Below are 21,411 nucleotides of genomic sequence, written 5' to 3'. Positions count from 1 at the left end.
TTATACAATTTGCCCAGTTCTACTTTCCTACCTAAAAAAAAGTATATTCAATATATCTATAAATTCACATCTTTACAAACTCAAATTCAATATATTTATACATTCAAAGTGTATGAATTCAATATATATTCAGTATATTCATATATTATATATATTCAACTTCTGAAGATAATGGGTTATATTAATACATACCGATTGTGCCATTTGGACTCAATCACACAAGTGATAATATTAATCTTAAGGTTACTTAAGGCTTTCCAACTCCTGGTAAAATATAAGACATTTATACATATAAGCTTGTTTTCTTATTTTCGCCTTTCCCTTGTTAGGGTTTTAAGATCGACATTAACTGTAAACAGCTGACTGTCGATTTTGTGAACCAGTCTGTGCTACAAATCAGTAGTCAGGACGTGGAAAGTAAACGCAGCGATAAGACTGATTTTGCTGAGCAACTTGGAGCAATGAATAAAAGCTGGCAAATCCTGCAGGGTCTCGTCACTGAGAAGGTGAGCCAAGGGCTCTCTGCTGTCCATGTTTCATGAAAACGCCAAGAACAGGTACACTCTGTAAAGAAAACTCATCCCACGAATAGTATGGCTACACTGGGCACACAACTGCTTCCGAAGAGACCGGCCTCTGAAGGTTCTAACAGTTCTTCAGCCCTGTTCATTATTTTGTCTATGTACCCACTGCTCTTTGAATATTTCATATTGTTTTCGTTTATTAAAGATGCCTCTTAATATCTTTTTCCTTTGCCTCAGGTTGACTTAAGTTCTTTACTTGTTTACCAGTAATGGTCATTGATTTATACTTTTTAACATTCATTTTTAATCATATATACAATGGACTGTCTTTTAAGAATTCTTAATCTGGAGGAAATAGTGACCTGCCAGTAATTTGATTCTAAAATAAAATTGCAAATTTCATTTCATTATGTTTGTTCAGATCCAGCTGTTGGAAGGCTTATTGGAATCGTGGTCAGAATATGAAAATAACGTACAATGTCTGAAAACTTGGTTTGAAACCCAGGAAAAGAGACTAAAGCAACAAGAGCGAATTGGAGATCAGGCTTCAGTTCAGAACGCGCTGAAGGACTGTCAGGTAACTGGTCCAGGTGGCTGACAGGTGCCGCTACACAATTTCACTGTGTACACCGAAGAAATTTGTGGGTCCTGAGAATTGAGGATTCAGTATGGAAAAATGCTGCATTTGGTAACAAATTTCTCTGATTATGTGATTTATAGAGTTTTTCTAACTGTGAGGTTTTTTTCACCTGTTTTTTTTGTTTGTTTGTTTTTTGGTTTTTTTTGTGTGTGTGTGGTACACGGGCCTCTCACTGTTGTGGCCTCTCCCGTTGCGGAGCACAGGCTCCGGACGCACAGGCGCAGCGGCCATGGCTCACGGGCCCAGCCGCTCCACGGCATGTGGGATCTTCCCAGGCGGGGGCATGAACCCGTGTCCCCTGCATCGGTAGGCAGACTCTCAACCATTGCGCCACCAGGGAAGCCCTCACCTGTTTTTATAAATTTGAATTTATGAGTTTTCAGATAACTTGCACGTAGAGAATCCTTCTATACTGATCATCAGATTTAATAATGATCAAGATTTTGACATACTTGCCTGCATTATTTCTTTTCTTTGTAAAGATTTTACAGTGAATCCCAGACATCATGTCATTTTCTTTCTTAATTGACTGTAAATGCATGAGTTTATTTCTGGAAGCTAAGTTCCATTCCATTGATCTATATGTCTATCATTATGCCAGTACCATACTGTGTTTGTTGTTGTTGTTGTTTTTAAATAGATCTTTACTGGAGTATAATTCCTTCACGATACTGTGTTAGTGTCTGTTGTACAACAAAGTGAATCAGCCATATGCATATATATGTTCCCATATCCCCTCCCTCTTCAGCCTCCCTCTCACCCTCCCTATCTCACCCCTCTAAGTGGACACAAAGCACAGAGCTGATCTCCCTGTGCTATGCTGCTGCTTCCCACTAGCTAACTATTTTACATTCGGTAGTGTATATATGTCGATGCTACTCTCACTTCGCCCCAGCTTGCCCCTCCCACCCCATGTCCTCAAGTCCATTCTCTATGTCTCCCTCTCTATTCCTGCTGTGCAACTAGGTTCATCAGTACCATTTTTCTTATTTTAGATTCTGTATATATGCGTTAGCATATGGTATTTGTTTTTCTCTTTCTGACTTACTTCTAGGTCCATCCACCTCACTACAGATAACTCAATTTATGGCTGAGTAATATTCCATTGTATATATGTGCCACATCTTCTTTATCCATTCATCTGTTGATGGACATTTAGGTTGGTTCCATGTCTTGGCTATTGTCAATAGTGCTGCAGTGAACACTGCAGTACATGACTCTTTTTGAATTATGGTTTTCTCAGGGTATATGCCCAGTAGTGGGATTGCTGTGTCGTATGGTAGTTCTATTTTTAGTTTTTTAAGGAAACTCTGTACTGTTTTCCATAGTGGCTGTATCAATTTACATTCCCACCAACAGTGCAGGAGGTTTCCCTTTCCACCACACCCTTTCCAGCGTTTATTGTTTCTAGATTATTTGATAATGGCCATTCTGACTGGTGTGAGGTGATACCTCATTGTAGTTTGGATTTGCATTTCTCTAATGATTAGTGATGTTGAGCATATTCTCATGTGCCTCTTGGCCATCTGTATGTCTTCTTTGGGGAAATGTCTATTTAGGTCTTCTGCCCATTTTTTAACTGGATTTTTTGTTTTATATGATAGCTCCATGAGCTATTTGTGTATTTTGGAGGTTAATCCTTTGTCTGTTGTTTCATTTCCAAATATTTTCTCCCATTCTGAGGGTTGTCTTTTTGTCTTGTTTGTGGTTTTCTTTGCTGTGCAAAAGCTTTTAAGTTTAATTATGTCCCATTTGTTTATTTTTATTTCCATTTCTCTAGGAGATGGGTCAAAAAAGACCTTGCTGTGGTTTATGTCAAAGAGTGTTTTTCCTATGTTTTCCTCTAAGAGTTTTGTAGTGTCTGGCCTTACGTTTAAGTCTTTAATCCTTTTGGAGTTTATTTTTGTGTGTGGTGTTAGGTAGTGTCCTATTTTCATTCTTTTACATGTAGCTGTCCAGTTTTCGGAGAACCACTTATTGAAGAGGCTGTCTTTTCTCCATTGTATGTTCTTGCCTCCTTTGTCATAAAGTAGGTGCCCATATGTGCGTGGGTTTATCTCTGGGCATTCTATCCTGTACCATTGACCTATATTTCTGTTTTTGTGCCAGTACCATCCTGTCTTGATTGCTGTAGTTTTGTGGTATAGTTTGAAGTTGGGGAGCCTGATTCCTCCAACTCTGTTTTTCTTTCTCAAGATTGCTTTGACTATTTGGGGTCTTTTGTGTTTCCATACGAGTTGTAAAATTTTTTGTTCTAATTCTGTGAAGAATGCCATATGTAGTTTGATAGGGATTGCACTGAATCTGTAGATTGCTTTGGTTAGTATAGTCATTTTCACAATATTGATTCTTCCAATCGAAGAACATGGTATATTTCTCCATCTGTTTATGTCATCTCTGATTTCTTTCATTAGTGTTTTATAGTTTTCTGAGTACAAGTCTTTTGCCTCCTTAGGCAGGTTTGTTCCTAGGTGTTGTATTCTTTTTGTTGCAATAGTAAATGAGAGTGTTTCCTTAATTTCTCTTTCTGATTTTTCGTTGTTGGTGTATATGAATGCCAGAGATTTCTGTGCATTAATTTTGTATCCTGCTACTTTACCAAATTCATTGATTAGCTCTAGTAGTTTTCTGGTGGCATCTTTAGGATCTTCTATGTATAGTATCATGTCATCATGTCACTGCAAAGAGTGACAGTTTTACTTCTTTTTTTTCCAATTTGTATTCCATTTATTTCTTTTTCTTCTCTGATTGCCATGACTAGGACTTCCAAAACTATGTTGAACAGGAGTAGCGAGAGTGGACATCCTTGTCTTGTTTCTAATCTTAGTAGAAATGCCTTCAGTTTTTCACCATTGAGAATGATGCTTGCTGTGGGTTTGTCATATATGACCTTTATTATGTTGAGGTAGGTTCTCTCTATGCCCATTTTCTGGAGAGTCTTTATCATAAATAGGTATTGAATTTTGTCAAATGCTTTTTCTGCATCTATTGAGATGATCATATGGTTTTTATTCCTTAATTTGTTAATGTGGTGTATCACATTGATTGATTTGCATATATTGAAGGATCCTTGAATCCCTGGGATAAATCCCACTTGATCATGGTGTATGATCCTTTTAATGTGCTGTTGGATTCTGTTTGCTAGTATTTTGTTCAGGATTTTTGCATCTATGTTCATCAGTGATATTGGTCTATAATTTTCTTTTTTGCAATATATTTTTCTGGTTTTGGTATCAGGGTGATGGTGGCCTCGTAGAATGAATTTGGGAGTGTTTCTCCCTCTGCAATTTTTTGGAAGAGTTTGAAAAGGATCAGTGTTAGCTCTTCTCTGAATGTTTGATAGAATTTGCCTGTGAAGCCATTTGGTCCTGGACTTTTGTTTATTTGAAGATTTGTAATTGCGCTCTCAATTTCATTGCTTGTGATAGGTCTGTTTATATTTTCTAATTCTTCCTTGTTCAGTCTTGGAAAATTGTACCTTTCCAAGAATTTGTCCATTTCTTCATGGTTGTGCATTTTATTGGCATATAGTTGTTTGTGGTAGTCTCTTATAATCCTTTGTATTTCTGCAGTGTCGGTTGTGATTTCTCCTTTTTCATTTCTAATTTTGTTGATTTTCATCCTCTCCCTTTTTTTCTTGATGAGTCTGGCTAAGGGTTTATCAATTTTGTTTATCTTCTCAAAGAACCAGCTTTTAGTTTTATTGACCTTTGCTACTGTTTTCCTCATTTCAATTTCATTTATTTCTGCTCTGATCTTTATGATTTCTTTCCTTCTCTTGACTTTGGGTTTTCTTTGTTCTTCTTTCTCTAGTTGTTTTAAATGTAGGGTTAGATTGTTTATTTGAGATTTTTCTTGTTTCTTGAGGTGAGATTGAATTCCTATAAACTTCCCTCTTAGAACTGCTTTTCTGCATCCTATAGGTTTTGGGTCATCATGTTTTCATTGTCATTTGTCTCTAGGTATTTTTTGATTTCATCTTTGATTTCTTCAGTGATCTCTTAGTTATTTAATAGCACACTGTTTAGCCTCCATGTATTTGTGTTTTTTACAGTTTTTTCCTATAATTGATTTCCAGTCTCATAGCATTGTGGTCAGAAAAGATGCTTGGTACAATTTTAGTTTTCTTAAATTTTCTGAGGCTTGATTTGTGACCCAAGATGTGATCTGTCCTGGAGAATGTTCCATGTGCACTTGAGAAGAAAGTGTATTCTGCCACTTTTGGGTGGATTGTTCTATAAATATCAATTAAATCTATCTGGTCTATTGTATCATTTAAAGCTTGTGTTTCCTTATTTATTTTCTGTTTGGATGATCTGTCCATTGGTGTAAGTGGGGTGTTAAAGTCGCCTAATCTTATTGTGTTACTGTCGATTTCTCATTTCATGGTTGTTAGCATTTGCCTTATGTATTGAGGTGCTCCTATGTTGGGTACATAAACGTTTATAATTGTTATATCTTCTTGGATTGATCCTTTGATCATTATGTAGTGTCCCTCCTTATCTCTTGTAACAGTTTTTATTTTAAAGTCTAGTTTATCTGATATGAGTATTGCTACTCCAGCTTGCTTTTGATTTCCATTTGCATGGAATATCTTTTTTCCATCCTTTCACTTTTGGTCTGTATGTGTCCCTACGTCTGACGTGGGTATCTTGTAGACAGCATATATATGGGTCTTGTTTTTGTATCCTTTCAGATCTTGTTTTTGTGTCTTTTGGTTGGGGCATTTAATCCATTTACATTCAAGGTTATTATTATTATTATTTTTTTTATTGCGGTACACGGGCCTCTCACCGTTGTGGCCTCTCCCGTTGCGGAGCACAGGCTCCGGACACGCAGGCTCAGCGGCCATGGCTCACGGGCCCAGCCACTCCGCAGCATGTGGGATCTTCCCGGACCGGGGCACGAACCCATGTCCCCTGCATCGGCAGGCGGACTCTCAACCACTGCGCCACCAGGGAAGCCCCACGGTTATTATTGATATGTGTGTTCCTATTAGCATTTTCTTAATTGTTTTGGGTTTGTTTTTGTGAGTCTTTTTCTTCTCATGTGTTTCCCACCTAGAGAAGTTCCTTTAGCATTTGTTGTAAAGCTGGTTTGGTGGTGCTGAATTCTCTTAGCTTTTGCTTGTCTGAAAAGCTTTTGATTTCTCCATCAAATCTGAATGAAATCCTTGCTGGATAGAGTACTCTTGGTTGTAGATTTTCCTCTTTCATCACTTTATGTATTCTGCCACTCCCTTCTGGCCTGCAGAGTTTTTGCTGAAAAATCAGCTGATAACCTTATGAGGATTCCTTTGCATGTTATTTTTTTGTTTTTTCCCTTGCTGCTTTTAATATTTTTTCTTTGAATTTAATTTTTGTTAGTTTGATTAATATGTGTCTTGATGTGTTTTTCCTAGGGTTATTCTGTGTGGGACTGTCTGTGCTTCCTGGACTTGGGTGACTATTTCCTTTTCCATGTTACGGAAGTTTTCATCTATAATCTCTTCAGATATTTTCTCAGACCCTTTCTTTTTCTCTTCTTCTGGGACCCCTATAATTCGAATGTTGGTGCATTTAGTGTTGTCCCAGAGGGTCTCTGAAATTGTCTTCGATTCTTTTCAATTTTTTTTCTTTTTTCTGCTCCTTGGCAGTTGTTTCCATCATTTTGTCTTCCAGCTCAGTTATTTGTTCTTCTGCCTCAGTTATTCTGTTATTGATAACCTTCTAGTGTATTTTTCATTTCAGTTATTGGGTTGTTCATCTCTGTTTGTTCTTTAGTTCTTCTAGATATTTGTTAAACATTTATTTTCTCAACTGTGCACCTCCATTCTATTTCTGAGATTCTGGATCATCTTTACTATCATTACTCTGATTTCTTTTTCAGGTGGATTGCCTATTTCCTCTTCATTTATTTGCTCTTCATTTATTTATAGGTTTTTACCTTGCTCCTTCATCTGTGACATATTTTTTTGCTGTCTCATTTCTTAATTTTTTTTATGAGTGGGATTGTGTTCCTGTCTTTAGTGGTTGTTTGCCCTGAGGCTTCCAACACTGGAGTTTGTAGGCTGTTGGGTAGAGCAGGGTTTTGGTGCTGAGATGAGGACCTCCATGAGACCTCACTCCAATGAATATTCCCTGGGGTCTGAGGTTCTCTGTTAGTCCAGTGCTTTGGACTCAGAGCTCCCACCACGGGAGCTTCGCCCAACCGCCGGCTCGTGAACCAAGATCCCCCAATCTGCATGGCGTGGCAGAAAAAGAAAGAAAAAAGAAAAGAAAAGAAAGTAAAATAAGGGGGGTGGAAGGCCTTGGCTGTGGAGGGCAGGGCCTAAACAAGGGCAAGGTTTGGGTGGTGGGCGAGGCCAATACTCAGGACCCACAGGGCTGGAAAAGGCCCTGGGTGCTGTAGGGGGTGGGGCTTAGGTTCAAGGAACAGAAGGGGCCCAGGCGTGCCCCCCCACCGCTGGTCTCAGAGGGTGGGGGGACCTCACCTGTGAGCTCAGTGGGGCTCCCGGGCTTGAGTGGGCAGGGCAAACGCCCTCCACTCCTCTCCTGCTCCTCCTGGAGGGCCCCTCCCACCTGCCTCTCCTCAGCCTCCTTCCTGTGCCCCCAGGACCAATGTGGCCGGGGGGAGGAGGAGGCCCTGTAGGGCAGGGGACCAGCCCGGGAGCTCAGCAGGCTCCCAGGGCCCGAGTGGGCGGGGCAATCAACCTCTCCACTCCTCTCCCACTCCTCCCGGATGGCTCCTCCCACCTGCCTGTCCTTATCTCCCTGGCCTCAGGGGTGCCCATCCTGTCTGGCCTCCACTTCTCCTCCCCGCTCAGTCCCCCACGTCCTACCAGTTCACTTGGGGGTTCCTCCCGTCTCCTTGGGCATCAGGGTCCGCCACCAGTGGCCGGCAGGCATCCTAATTATGGGGAGATGCTAACTCGGCATCTTCCCACACTGCCATCTTGGCTCCGCCTCCCCAGACATCGTGTCATTTTATTCCTGCATGCTACAGTATGCCTCTCTAAAAGAAATGGACCCTTTTCTTATATTACCATAATATCATTATCACCACAAAAAAATTCACAGTAACCCCTGAATACTATTTAATGCCCAACTCATAACACTATTTCCTCAATTGTCTTTAAAATATCTTTTTTTAAGTTAATTTATTTAAACAAAGATATCAGAGTGTCCACATCCTCCATTTCTTCTTAGATCTTTTAAGTCTCTTTAAGTTTTTTTTTTGACACTGTTAACTTGTTGCAAAAACCGTAGACTGGACTCAGGTTCAGGATTGATTAGCCTGTGTAGTCCCTTGAGATGCTCTCCTCTCCCCTGTATTTCCGGTAAATGGAAGTCAGCACTAGAGGCTTGATTGGGTTCCGGTTCAACTCCAATGAGCCAGTGCTTCCCAGCGGACAGTGTTACCTCCTACTGTGTCCCATTGGGAAGACCGCGCCTGCTTGTTCTCCTGTTGGTGATAAGGATCTTGGTGTGGAGCAGGCAGACTCTAAATGTTTTCCAGTGACTTAGGACCACTTAATATTTCCTCAGGGATTCTTGTTTATACAAAAGAAATGTAAGCTGTTACAGCGAATGCTCTAATTTTTTTTTAAATAATTCAGTAATTTGTAGTGTGTTACAGATTAGCCGTGATAGTTTTTATGTTTCAGCTTTCAAAAAGAATGGCCTTTGATAATGATCTTCCTTCCAACCAGCAGTTTTTCTTTGGGGGCATATGTAAAGAGATGTATATTTCAGCTCTCAGTCAAAGCTTTTTGGTTCAAAAAGGAAGAGCACATGCTCTTGTCCTGGGCTGACAAGCTCATGGATTGCAATTTCGAGGGTGCATGAAAATGGTAAAGAAAACTATCATACAGGGAACTACCTTGAAATTAAAGAAAAAAACTTCACATCAGAAGATTGGTGTGTAAAAGATGGAAGACCAAAAACATGCATCAGCTAGTCTTATTGCCTTTCCGATCTTCCAGGAGCCAGTATGGTTTCAAGTAGTAGGCTATCAATTCTAAAATGTACAAGTAAACCAGAATTTCAAAATTTTACTTCAAAGGATGACTTCCTAAGTTACAATGTTTTCATTAAAATTAAAACATAATTTCAGCATTCACATTAGCAAGGTCAGTGCTTCCTTGTTATAATAATAAACTTGACTATTAAAAGACTGAAATATAGGTTAATTTAACTTTTCTTTTCCTTTATTTTTCTTCTGCCTTCTTTCCTTTTATTTTTCTCTTTCTTACTATTTTTTCTTCTCTTTAATGTATACTTTTTTCTGCCATTTTCCATTTTCTTTTTATGTACATGTCTTCTATTTAACACAGAGAGAGAGATTGCTAGCTGGAAAATGTAGCAGAAACTTGACCAAGTTTCACTCCTTTTCAGACCCAAACTTTTAACCCCCCAGAGGGTCACACCAGGCAGTGTCAGGAGAAACAGCTTCAAGTATGGTTGAAAGAACTTAACTCCAATGCCAATTTGTGATTTCAAATGAAAAGTCATTTTTTTGGAAACAAAGAACAGAATGAAAGTAGACCACATAGTTATTTTGGGGGCATCACATATAAATCACAGCAGCCTAACTGGCAGGTTCCATTTGGCAGTACCACAAACCTTGATAAAAATTTATTGTCATGTTTGAGAAATGGTTCTTCTGGACCAGAGTGTAGAATTCAAGCCAGCATGCTTACATTGGTGACTGGATTCAAGCTTTATTTTGTTTAAAAAAATCTTGGATATTTTCCACTCTTTCAGAAGTGATTTATGGATTTGAACCAACATAAAAACTGATATTTATGAATTAACCCAAGTTAAGAATGATTTATTATTGCAAAAAAAAATGTTAGGTTTGGCTTTTCCCTTCGTTGATCAGAAACAGAATCATCTTTTAATTATTATTGGAGGGAAAGGAAAACACCTTTGTTTTGCACAAAATATATATTTCATTCCTGTTTTCCTCCTGGGTTTTGCTTTTACTCCAACATAAATGCACAGGACACTTAGGAGATGTGTTTCTAAGCAGTGGGTCATTCGTTTAATATTGCTCACTTAAAAAGTTAACGTCTGTGGATAAATGAGAATAAATTCAATTCCAGTGGTTGAATTTTAGGATCATATTAAAGACAATGTTGGAAGGATTATTTATGGTTATGTAATCTTTTAGAGAAGCAGAGAGAAAAATCCTTAAATAGTAAAGTTCATTATGTTTTCTTTACTGTATAAAGGACCTGTAACACTGGTAACCACTATATTTATTCTCAGGTTAATTATCAGAGCTGTCAAAATACTGACAAAATTATAAAGTGAAAATGAAAGAACAGTTATTCAAAACAAAAACGATCTCTTTAGGCTACTAATTACATGAACTTCTAATTAATACATCAAGACAAAAATAGCTTCATAATAGTTAAGGAGAGAAAAATAAATAAATTTGCAGTGAAGCAGGGCAGATTACCAAATGGCTGAGTAAAATAAACTCTTACATTTGCCTAGTTTTTAACAGCTTAAAAGGGATTTCATAGATTTATTTATCTAATGTTATCCCCTTGAGATAAGCAAATGTATTATTATTCCTAATTTATACGTAAGGTAGGGAGTGATTAAAAGATTGCACCACACGAAGCAAAAATTAAAAGAGGTACATTTGTAACTAAAACAGCCGAGACCAGGACCTCTCACTAGTATCCTATCCACAGCACTGCCCAAGCCCAAGGGACTTATCCATATGTGGATCATGACAGGGAGCTGGAAATCTTTTTCACAGAATTGAGACATTATCCAAACTTAAAATATTTTGCAATTTTCACTCTAACCTCCAAGGCCTACAATCTGCATATCTAGTTCTGGGGGTGTACTTCTGAATATGAGCATGTAACCAGGATCAGTATACAGCTTCCCACATCACCCCGACATGGATTTATTTACCTCTTCTCCGCAATTCCCATCTGCCTCCAGCACTGGGCTGGGAGTCAGTGGGCTCCGAAGTCTTGGATTCTGATTCTACTTCTGACCCTTTTGTGACTGGAGACAGGTTGCGTGACATAATCTCCCACTGTTCACCCATAAAATGTCGATAGCAGTCTCAGCCTGGCTCACTGAGCTTTCCAAAGTTTCAGGTGGCTTTAAAACATAGGTGAGGATTATGGTTAAGTGTGATCTCCAGATTGTTGCCTCATTTTCTTTTTTGAACATTTCATCCTGACCATCATAAATGCAAATTCTAAAGAAAATGAGCATTCGATTCATGAAAAGAAACTTGTACAACTTTTCATACTCCCTTAGAATCAGAGTATTTTAGGGAGAAAGACAGGTTAATAGAGACTCTGATTTTTCATCTGAAGAAACTGAGACCCTGTGGAAGTTTCTCACTTGCGCAAAGTGGCACACCTTGACAGTCACAGACATGTAACTAAATCTCAGATACTGGAGTCCGGAATACCATTCTATTGCATTTCATCCCATGAGCTAGGACTGTGTAACTTTTCCAACAGCAAGATAAATGAATGTAAGAATATAAATCATGTTACCACTTCCAACATATATTTCTTTCCTTGTAGCTTCTTGAAAAAAATTATCTAGTGCCATTTAAATTTCGCGTGTTTTTTTGTTATGCTAATTTCTCGTGGAATGAAAAGAAAATTTTAAAAATTTAAATGTAAGAAGTATCACTCTGGAGATCCTCTCCTGAGAATGATAAGCTTTTCAGCTTAATAAAAGATTTTTCGGCTGTGAGACTATAATGGCTCAATTTCAGTGTACCCCAGAGTTCCATAATAGAATAATTTAAAATGACTGTTTCTTCATCTTTCAGGATCTGGAAGATTTGATTAAAGCAAAAGAAAAAGAGGTAGAGAAAATTGAGCAGAATGGACTTGCTTTGATTCAGAACAAGAAAGAAGAAGCCTCCGGCATTGTCGTGAGCACGCTTCAGGATCTCAACCACACCTGGGCAAATTTGGACCACAGGGTAACGTTTCTTGTGGAGAGCTGCCTCCAAGCCTGTGCTTGCCGTCTCATGTCCAAATGTGACATGGGTTTTGGTTTTCCTAAAATAAGTAAATAATCACGGAATCTACACAGCATCTGTTGGTGGTGTTAAGTCCACTTTATTCACCTTCTTTTAAAGAGCCTAGCTTCGGATGTTTCCTATAATTAACATGACTATGAACATGGCTTTTTTAATAATCTTATCCATTCCCATGTCCATAGATACCATCTAGGCACAGATGGTTCTCAGATGTGTATCCTCAGACTGGATTTCTCACCTAAACTATAGACAGAGACAGACACAGAGGGAAGTCCTCTGTAGACATCTCTGCTTGCATGACCATTGGACATCTCAAACTTCCTGCCCAAACCAACTCCCATTCTTTTTCTTTTTTAAAATTTTATTTATTTATTTATTTATTTTTGCTGTGTTGGGTCTTCATTTCTGTGCACAGCTTTCTCTAGTTGCTACAAGCGGAGGCCACTCTTCATCACGGTGCGCGGGCCTCTCACTGTCACAGCCTCTCTTGTTGCGGAGCACAGGCTCCAGACGCGCAGGCTCAGTAGTTGTGACTCACGGGCCCAGTTGCTCCGCGGCATGTGGGATCTTCCCAGACCAGGGCTCGAACCCGTGTCCCCTGCATTGGCAGGCAGATTCTCAACCACTGCGCTACCAGGGAAGCCCCCAACTCCCATTCTTCCCCTACAAACCTACACTTTCTGCCACCTCAGTTCATGACAACTCTACCCATCCAGTTGCATGGGCTGAAACCTATGGAGTCATTCTTCACTCCTCTCTTTCCCTCAGACCCACACAGAGTCCATCAACACTCTTGTCAGCCCTGTTTTCAGGATAGATCTAGAACCCAGCCTCTGCCCCCGTCTGTGCAGCTGGCACCTGGGTCTAAGTCACCGTCACTGCTCGCTTTGATTATTTTCATGGCCTCCTAAATAGTCTCCGTGCCAGAGAAGTCCTGTTAAAATGGAAGTCAGATCACACCAGTCCTCTGCTCACAACCCTGCAATATCTTCCTGTCTCATTCAGAATGAGGCCAGGGCTTCCCTGGTGGCGCAGTGGTTGAGAGTCTGCCTGCCGATGCAGGGGACATGGGTTCGTGCCCTTGTCCGGGAAGATCCCACATGCTGCGGAGTGGCTGGGCCCGTGAGCCATGGCCGCTGAGCCTGCGCGTCCGGAGCCTGTGCTCTGCAACAGGAGAGGCCACAAAAGTGAGAGGCCCGCGTACCACAAAAACAAACAAACAAAAAACAACAGAATGAGGCCAAAACCATGCGCCTCCCGCTGCTAGCCCACAGGTTTCTTGTGCTTCTGCTGTCCCCCTAGTCTGGAACCCAGTGGTGTGCTCCACACTCGGGGACTTTGTCCCGGCTCTTCCCTGTGCCCAGAGCCCCCTCTCGCTGATATCCACATGGCCACTCCCTCTCCTCAAAGCCCTTGTTTAAATTCGCCGTCTCAGGGAGGGCTTTCCTGACCACCTTGTTTCAAATGACAGCCTTTGCATCCTCCCCTTACATGCCCTGACTCTCTTCTCCGCTTTGCTTTTATCTGTGCTATTTATCAACTTCTAACATATGATGTGGTCTGCTCGTTTATTTAACTTCTCTCACTAAAACGTAAGCTCTGTGAAGACGTTTGACATTATGTGCTGAATAGAGAGTTGAATCCCCCAGTAAGAAGAATACATGTAACAACGACCCCTGCTCTGCACACACCTGTGCCAGTGGTTCCTGCCCGCACTTTCCAGAGGTGAGGGCTGAGGCACCATCAGGTTAAGTGACAGGGACCAAGGTGTCCAGCAAACCGCTCTCACAGTCCATGTGATGGTCTCCGAGGGCAGCTTTCTAATTACCTTATCTTTAACCCGATTTTAAATCTAGTTCATTTTATTTTATGCACTTTTATAAATCATCGCAATTCTTTGGAAACAATTTACCATCTAAATAAATTGAGTGGTTCTTTCACAGAAACATCTTCTCATGAAAAACAAACAAAAATACTACAAGGAAGAAATAGACGATTTAGAAATTCTCATTGATCTCTTGGCTTTATGTTCATGTTTGTTCCTGACTTTCCTAGGACAGGCCCTGGCACCTGCCTGTACGTGGGAGTGTTGCCTCGTTTCTGCGGCAGCATTTTCTTAGGCCTTTGGCCCATGTGATAGTACCTCGATTGGTTTCAGCATTTTTGGTTATGCTAAGAAAAAGAGCAGAGAATTCAGGTGCAAGTTAATTTATATGATCTCTTTTCTTAATCATGGCCATACTTACTCCATATTCAAAAGATTAGGAGTGAAATCCAGGGAGTCCAAAGCAGATATCTTTCTAAATGATACAGATCAAACTAAAACCTTTTCTGTTGCAGATAAGTACAGGAAAGAATGTTCTTGGATGTTTTATCTTAAGATATTCATTTGAGGGTGTGTTTGTGTGTGTGTGTGTGTGTGTGTGTGTGTGTGTGAGAGAGAGAGAGAGAGAGAGAGAGAGAGTGTGGGCTTGCACATACCTGGGATGGATCGATAGGTAAATAGTTAGATAGATAAATAGATAGGTAGGTAAGTAGATGGACAGATGATAAATAGGTTTCATTTCTTGGGACCAGTCTGCCTAGATTTACATCTAGATCTTTCACACTCTAACAGTATGATCTCAAGGTGATTTTTATAACTTCTTTGTCCCTCAGTTTCCTTAATATAAGATGAGCATAACGATCCCATCTACCTCATAAGGTTGTTATGAGGATAAAGTGGGTTAATGCATTTAAAACACTCATTTAATATGTTTCCTAAACTGTGGTATTAAATATACTGACCTTTTATCACTTTTATATTATAATATATACTATAGGTAAAGGTTTTATATATATATAACCTTTTTAAGCATTTCAATTTAGACTGCGTGATCAAAAGTATGAAAGGCTTAAATTTCAACATTGCTACATTTTACTTTTCAAATCGTTTTTTTTGTTGTTGTTGTTGTTTTTGTTTGTTTTTTTGCGGTACGCGGGCCTCTCACCGCTGCGGCCTCTCCCGCCACGGAGCCCAGGCTCCGGACGCGCAGGCCCAGCGGCCATGGCCCACGGGCCCAGCCGCTCCGCGGCACGCGGGACCCTGCCGGACCGGGGCACAAACCCGTGCTCCCCACATCGGCAGGCGGACCCCCAACCACTGCGCCACCAGGGAAGCCCTCAAATCTTTTTTTAAATTTGAGTTTATTTATAATGCCTGAAATCCCAATGAAATTCTTAAATGTTAGTATTTTCCCCATCAATGCAATATATATTTATATATTTTATCACTTAAACTATTATGCAATTATAAGAAGCCTCTGTCTTTCAAAAGGTTGGGCAGTTAAAGATCCTGCTGAAGTCTGTGCTTGACCAGTGGAGCCGCCACAAAGTGGCCTTTGATGAGATAAACAGTTACCTCATGGAGGCCAGATACTCTCTCTCCCGATTCCGTCTGCTGACTGGATCTTTAGAAGCTGTGCAGGTTCAGGTGGACAATCTTCAGGTAAGGGATGAATTGAACCCATCCTTAAAATCCTTTTTAATTTGAGAAAAATTTTTTAAAAATGAGCAAATGCAAACATCATCCTGGAATAATTGGTGTATATTGTTTACATTTAATTATTTTAAAAATATTTAAAATTAATTTTACCTGCTTTATTTGTTACATAACCAAACTTGCCTGTGGATACCAAATTCTGGAATAACTGGTATATAACTAAATGATTTTTTTAATCATATAAATATCCCCATGAATGTATTTTATAAAATGATTTTATACGCAAATCAATCTCCTGGATCCATTATTGCTGCCTTTTATATCTTCCCTTTCTCTTATTTATCCTGCTTTTCTAAACACATTCTACAGGATTAAAAAGAAAACAAAGAGAAAAATAGCAAACGTCATAAAATTATAAACCATTAAGTTGTTTTCTTTGCGTTCAGCAGAATGTCAATGGTGTGTACATGTAATCCTCCTTTTCTAGCACTTAACTGCTTGGTTTCCTGTGTGTCCATCATCAGTGTATTCATCCAGGAGGACATTGCTGCTGTTTGACTTAAACAGCACACTGTCCTGTCTTATGTCACTGCTCTCAATCAGCTACGGCCCTCACTCGCCTGCACACCTGGGCGCTCTCACCTGCCATTGCCCTTTCTCCCTGGCTAAGTAACGCAGCCTATGGGATGGGCAAGTCAGGCCCTGAGGGATGGGATGACAGCCTCGCGTGTCCCTCCTTACATCGGTCCACGTCCCTGGCTTGGCAATCAAAGTTTATATGTTGCTGACATGATATGCGTACTTTCTGAAGGGAGTGCCCTTTTTTTGGGTGAGGCAGGAGGGAGGAAGGATAAAATAAGCATATACAGTTTCCTTCTTTTGAGTGTGTGCATGTGCGTGTGTGTGTGTCTGCGCCGCACGGCATGTGGGATCTTAGTTCCCCACCAGGGATCGAACCTGTGCCCCCTCCATTGGAAGTGACGAGTCTTAACCACTGGACCGCCAGGGAAGTCAAAGTACATACAAAATATGTACTTTGTAACCTTGTACATCCAAAGTACAAGGTTAAATGTCTGTAAACCTTAAACTAGTTGTTGCAGATACTAAGAATCATTAAAGCTTATTTTGAGAATAGTAAGTTTAAAAAGACATTTTATAACTTTGAGGAGGTTAGAAGTACTTTTTAATTGAGCTTACTCTGTGTTTCTCATCTTCTGTCTTAAGATATGAAAGGACTCAGGGTCTATTCCTTATATATTTTGATTTGATGGCAACCATATATCAGTGGTAAGTGGAGACTGGAATTTTGCAGCCTGCTTCACCTGTGGAGTTTTACTAAGAACTGAGTCTATCACTTCAGCAACATTTCCAGGGAAATATCTTTCTTCACTGGTTCTTGGTAGACAACTCCACCAAGCCTAATAAATATTCTTTGCAAGGAAGAACATCAGAGATAGAACTTAGAGCTGATACTCAGAAAAGCTATGCTTTCTTAAAGTCTCACTACCAGGAATCTCTGGTAGAGCAACTTTGGGTAAGTAATAAAGCAGAGATCTGGACTTTGACCTTGAGCAGCAAAGAGAACCGCAGTATAATGGATTGCACACCCAGCAGCCCCACACCTTCCTCCTCGACGCTGGACAGGGGCTCCCCCTGTGAGCTTTCCCAGCAGAATTCCAGCTCCCACTCCAAGAAGTCTCAATTGTTTAGAACCCTCCTCACACCCATAAGAACAAATTCATAAAAAAGAAAAAATGGTTATCTAAAGAAAGCTCATAAAGCATTGGGGCAAAGTCATGGTTTTTGTACTTGTATGTTCATATCTATGAAAACAGCTATAAATTACCCTTAAACTAGATCATTAGAATTTTTAGATCCTGTTATGTCATCTGTGGCACATTTCCTTTGGGCAGAATCTTCAAGATGATCTAGAAAAACAGGAAAAGAGCTTACAGAAATTTGGCTCTATCACCAACCAACTGTTAAAAGAGAGTCACCCGCCTGTGACAGAAACTCTTACCGATACACTAAAAGAAGTCAATATGAGGTATGGGACGTGCCGGTTTTACACTGTTGCTCATTATTCATATCACGATCTTATTATAAATAACCATACAATTAGAACACTGGCATTTTGAATTTGAGCTTTATAGGTTCTATTCTATTAATGTTTTCATTTTCACAAAATGAACTCAAGGGTAAGTAAATGTAGTGGAGATACTTAGAAAGGAATTAGAACTGCGGTATACCCCAAGATTGACCTCATCTCTACTACCTACCCTTGAAATATGAGAGTGAAATGTTACTTTTTATTACGTTCGATAGAAATGAGACATCTGCATTATTTCCATATTCACATGAACCAGGATCATGAAAAATAAAATAGTAAATAACAGCATTTGGTGAGAGGTGGGAATCAGCCCATGAGTGTTGCTATCGTTTCCAGATGGAATCACTTGCTGGAAGAGATTGCAGAGCAGCTGCACGCCAGCAAGGCCCTACTTCAGCTTTGGCAGAGATACAAGGACTACTCCAAACAGTGTGCTGCTACAGTTCAACAGCAGGAGGGTCGAACCAATGAGCTCTTGAAGGCAGCCACTGACAGGGACATCGCGGACGACGAAGTTGCCACATGGATTCAAGATTGCAATGTATGTTCAGGAACTATCGCGTGTTACCAACTTGTCAAGCTTAGACTTCTCAAGTTTAGCAGGGCTGGTGCTGCTGTGTTTAAGCTTTTGTTATGTCTCTATGTGAGACAACTATCCAAAAAGAATTGTTTCAAGTATCAGAGAGGCTGCTAGGTTTTCAGAACACAGTTGCACATGTAACAGATTTAAGAGATCCCCTCCCGTTGTTTTATTTTTAAAGAGTTGTTTTCCCATTTTTCCTAATGGAATACAGTCCATGTGAAAGACTTAGGCTATCTGTTTTTACAGAGATGGTCAATATAAGAAATGACCGTATGAAGAGTAATGTTACATCTTTTAAAATTCCATTGTTCCAAGGTATTGTCCAGTGAGGTCCATTATCTCTTACGTAAGCATCAACATAATAATTTCTTCTAAGAACTTAATGGTAGGAAGAGGTCTTTCTTTCCTGATTTATGGGTATACTTCTTTTTAATAGCTTTTTAATAGTTCTCTTTTTCACTGCAGCTGCCAATAACCTACTTAAGGTTTTCAAGAGCAATTCTTCTCTCGTTTCACCTATCACATGCCTCTTACTATTTGTCCTTATTTGTCTCTATTTTAATTAATTTATTTCAAAGACCTTCTTATAAACTTTCCCAAATCAGTTATTAGAATTAGGCAATAAAAAGCACATAAATAAAAGTTTAACCCATTCTAAGACCTTCACATGAAAAATGAATAATCACTTTACAGCTTAAGATTTACAGTAAATTCTGTGCTTTTTGATTTCTCTTTCCACATAGTTTATCTGTATGAAATTTGTCATTTTCAATTTTCAGTCCTCCTTCGTTGAGTTATGCCTGTTCTAGAATCTAGTGTTTGAGATGATTGCTGTGAACTTTCTGATCTCTCTGTCAGGGTTAAAGTTGCCCTTTGTTTTTTCCCCTTCTCACTGTAGCCCCTGCACAGGTGTAGCAGGCTCTGCTCTCTGTGTATCTGGTGGGGCACCAGCAACAGGTGGAAGAATCAGTCAGTTGTCATCCCTCAGAGGTAGATGGAAACGAGAAACAGGGAATTTCCACCAGCTTATTAATTTGGAGCATATAAAAGAGTCCCACAAAAAATGGAGGCGAGAGATATCACAGAAAAGAACGGAGATAGAGTCTACCCTTCCTGCCGCTCACCAGAGCCATAGCTAGGGCGCTGCACCCACCAAGAGGGGAGGGTGTACTGTAACCACTGAAATGTGACCGCGCATATAGTTCCTCTCTTGTGTGTATAGTATTAAGTCAAAAAAGGTAAAATGTAGCACTGGGTTTTCAATTTGATATCAATTACATGAAGAGGCAGGAAAAAACTGCCAAAATGTTTTCAGTTATTGGCTCTACTTGTAGATCATGTTTTTCCTTGTTCATATAAGTTTTTCTGCATTTCCCCAATGTCCTACAATGAACCCATGTAGCTTTTACAATAAGAATAGTACATTTTTTTAAATGTTCATACACATACATGTTTTTAAAAATGGAATTCAGTTCTTGATTTTCTTCCTGCAGGTGAAGGTTATTTAGTGTAATAATTTGACAAATAAGAATTGAGTGTTTCTAATTGTTTATAATAAGGAGGACACTTAACATGTTGTTTCATGACGGGCATGTTTTCATCTGCTGTAGGACCTGCTCAAAGGACTGGGGACAGTTAAGGATTCCCTTTTCGTTCTCCACGAGCTGGGAGAGCAACTCAAGCAACAAGTAGATGCCTCGGCAGCATCAGCCATTCAATCTGATCAACTCTGTTTGAGTCAACACTTATGTGCCCTAGAACAGGCTCTTTGCAAACAGCAGACTGTGTTACAGGTACAGAGCTCACATTCACCAGGTGTTATAAATTGGGCATTCTATAAAACCTGGGCATAAACACAGGAAAAGAAAAATTTTTCATCATCGAGGCAATGCCTCCTTCAAGACCAGAAAGTTAAAAAATAAACAAACTTGGAAGTTCCAATGGGGTCAAGGGAACGTGGGAGCCTTGCACTTTTCTCTACAATGTACTTTTGCCCCCAGATCAGTGCTTCCTTCCATGGTAAAATATGTTCAATTAATAGACATTAAGTGGCTTTAATGTTAACAGTCATGTTTACCTGACAAGTTTTTGCAAGAATCAGAATATATTTCTGTTTGATAATGTAAAAAATAACTTTAATTGGTTAATTAATGGTACGTAGAAGTAATGCTAAGTGTTTAGCAAACTATATAAATAAAAAGAAAATTTTAATTATTGTAGCCTTGTCTTTTTAGGAATGGCATCTTGGGAATGGGAATTTGGCACAAGATTATGAAAAATAATTTTAATATCCACTTGCCCTTTCACTAGATTTCTAAATACCAGTTTTCTTTTGTGAAAAAAAGGCTGGAGTTCTTGACTATGAAACGTTTACCAAGAGTTTAGAAGCTTTGGAAGCCTGGATAGTAGAAGCTGAAGAAATACTACAAGGGCAGGACCCTAGCCACTCGTCTGACCTCTCGACCATCCAGGAGAGGATGGAGGAACTTAAGGTAAGTGTGTTCAAATCCTCGTCCCAGATCTTCTATCTTCAAAGTCCTAAAGAAAACTCAGAACTCCTGACATACGCCTACTTTTTGTTCCCAAGGAAACTCTTGCCAGCTCTGCTTTCCTCTTCTCTTGAGAGGAGTGATGGCACTGAGCTCAAGCTGATCTCGTGGTCCGTGTTGGGAGACCCCCCAGGAGCAGAGCTAAGATCCACCTCACTCCTCCTCCTGCCTCTGGTCCCTCCCTGCGCCCAATCCATCACCTCCTTCATAGCTCTTGAACCTCCCATGTCCATCACTACCATCATCCACTCCTACTTTACGCTGTCCGACCTTGCTCAGGGGCCAAGGCCACAGCCTCAGGCTCTGTGGACCTCTTTGCAGCAACCTCTCTCCCTCCAACCTATAGCTGCCAGAATGATCTTTTTTTTTTTGCGCGGGCCTCTCACCGTCGCGGCCTCTCCCGCTGCGGAGCACAGGCTCCAGACGCGCAGGCTCAGCGGCCATGGCTCACGGGCCCAGCCGCTTCGCGGCATGTGGGATCTTCCCGGATTGGGGCACGAACCCGTGT

General features: G+C 40.1%; 1 protein-coding gene across 3 annotated transcripts in view; it reads left to right on the top strand.

Annotated features, from left to right (window-relative positions):
* The window catches only part of SYNE1 (spectrin repeat containing nuclear envelope protein 1), a 457,027-nt gene that overhangs the window by 344,275 nt on the left and 91,341 nt on the right, over positions 1-21,411 (top strand). For all 3 annotated transcript variants that reach the window (XM_073789748.1, XM_033867854.2, XM_033867855.2), the window contains 8 exons: positions 330-506; positions 946-1,101; positions 11,965-12,120; positions 15,497-15,667; positions 17,575-17,708; positions 18,108-18,312; positions 19,965-20,147; positions 20,700-20,846. In XM_073789748.1, the coding sequence (XP_073645849.1) occupies positions 330-506; positions 946-1,101; positions 11,965-12,120; positions 15,497-15,667; positions 17,575-17,708; positions 18,108-18,312; positions 19,965-20,147; positions 20,700-20,846 (1,329 nt within the window). The remainder of the gene's footprint in view (positions 1-329; positions 507-945; positions 1,102-11,964; positions 12,121-15,496; positions 15,668-17,574; positions 17,709-18,107; positions 18,313-19,964; positions 20,148-20,699; positions 20,847-21,411) is intronic.

Source organism: Tursiops truncatus, chromosome 12 (genome assembly GCF_011762595.2).
Source record: "Tursiops truncatus isolate mTurTru1 chromosome 12, mTurTru1.mat.Y, whole genome shotgun sequence".
In the NCBI taxonomy this organism is placed as follows: Eukaryota; Metazoa; Chordata; class Mammalia; order Artiodactyla; family Delphinidae; genus Tursiops; species Tursiops truncatus.
The sequence above is the reverse complement of the archived record's forward strand: the minus strand, read 5'-3'. Positions and strand labels throughout refer to the sequence as shown.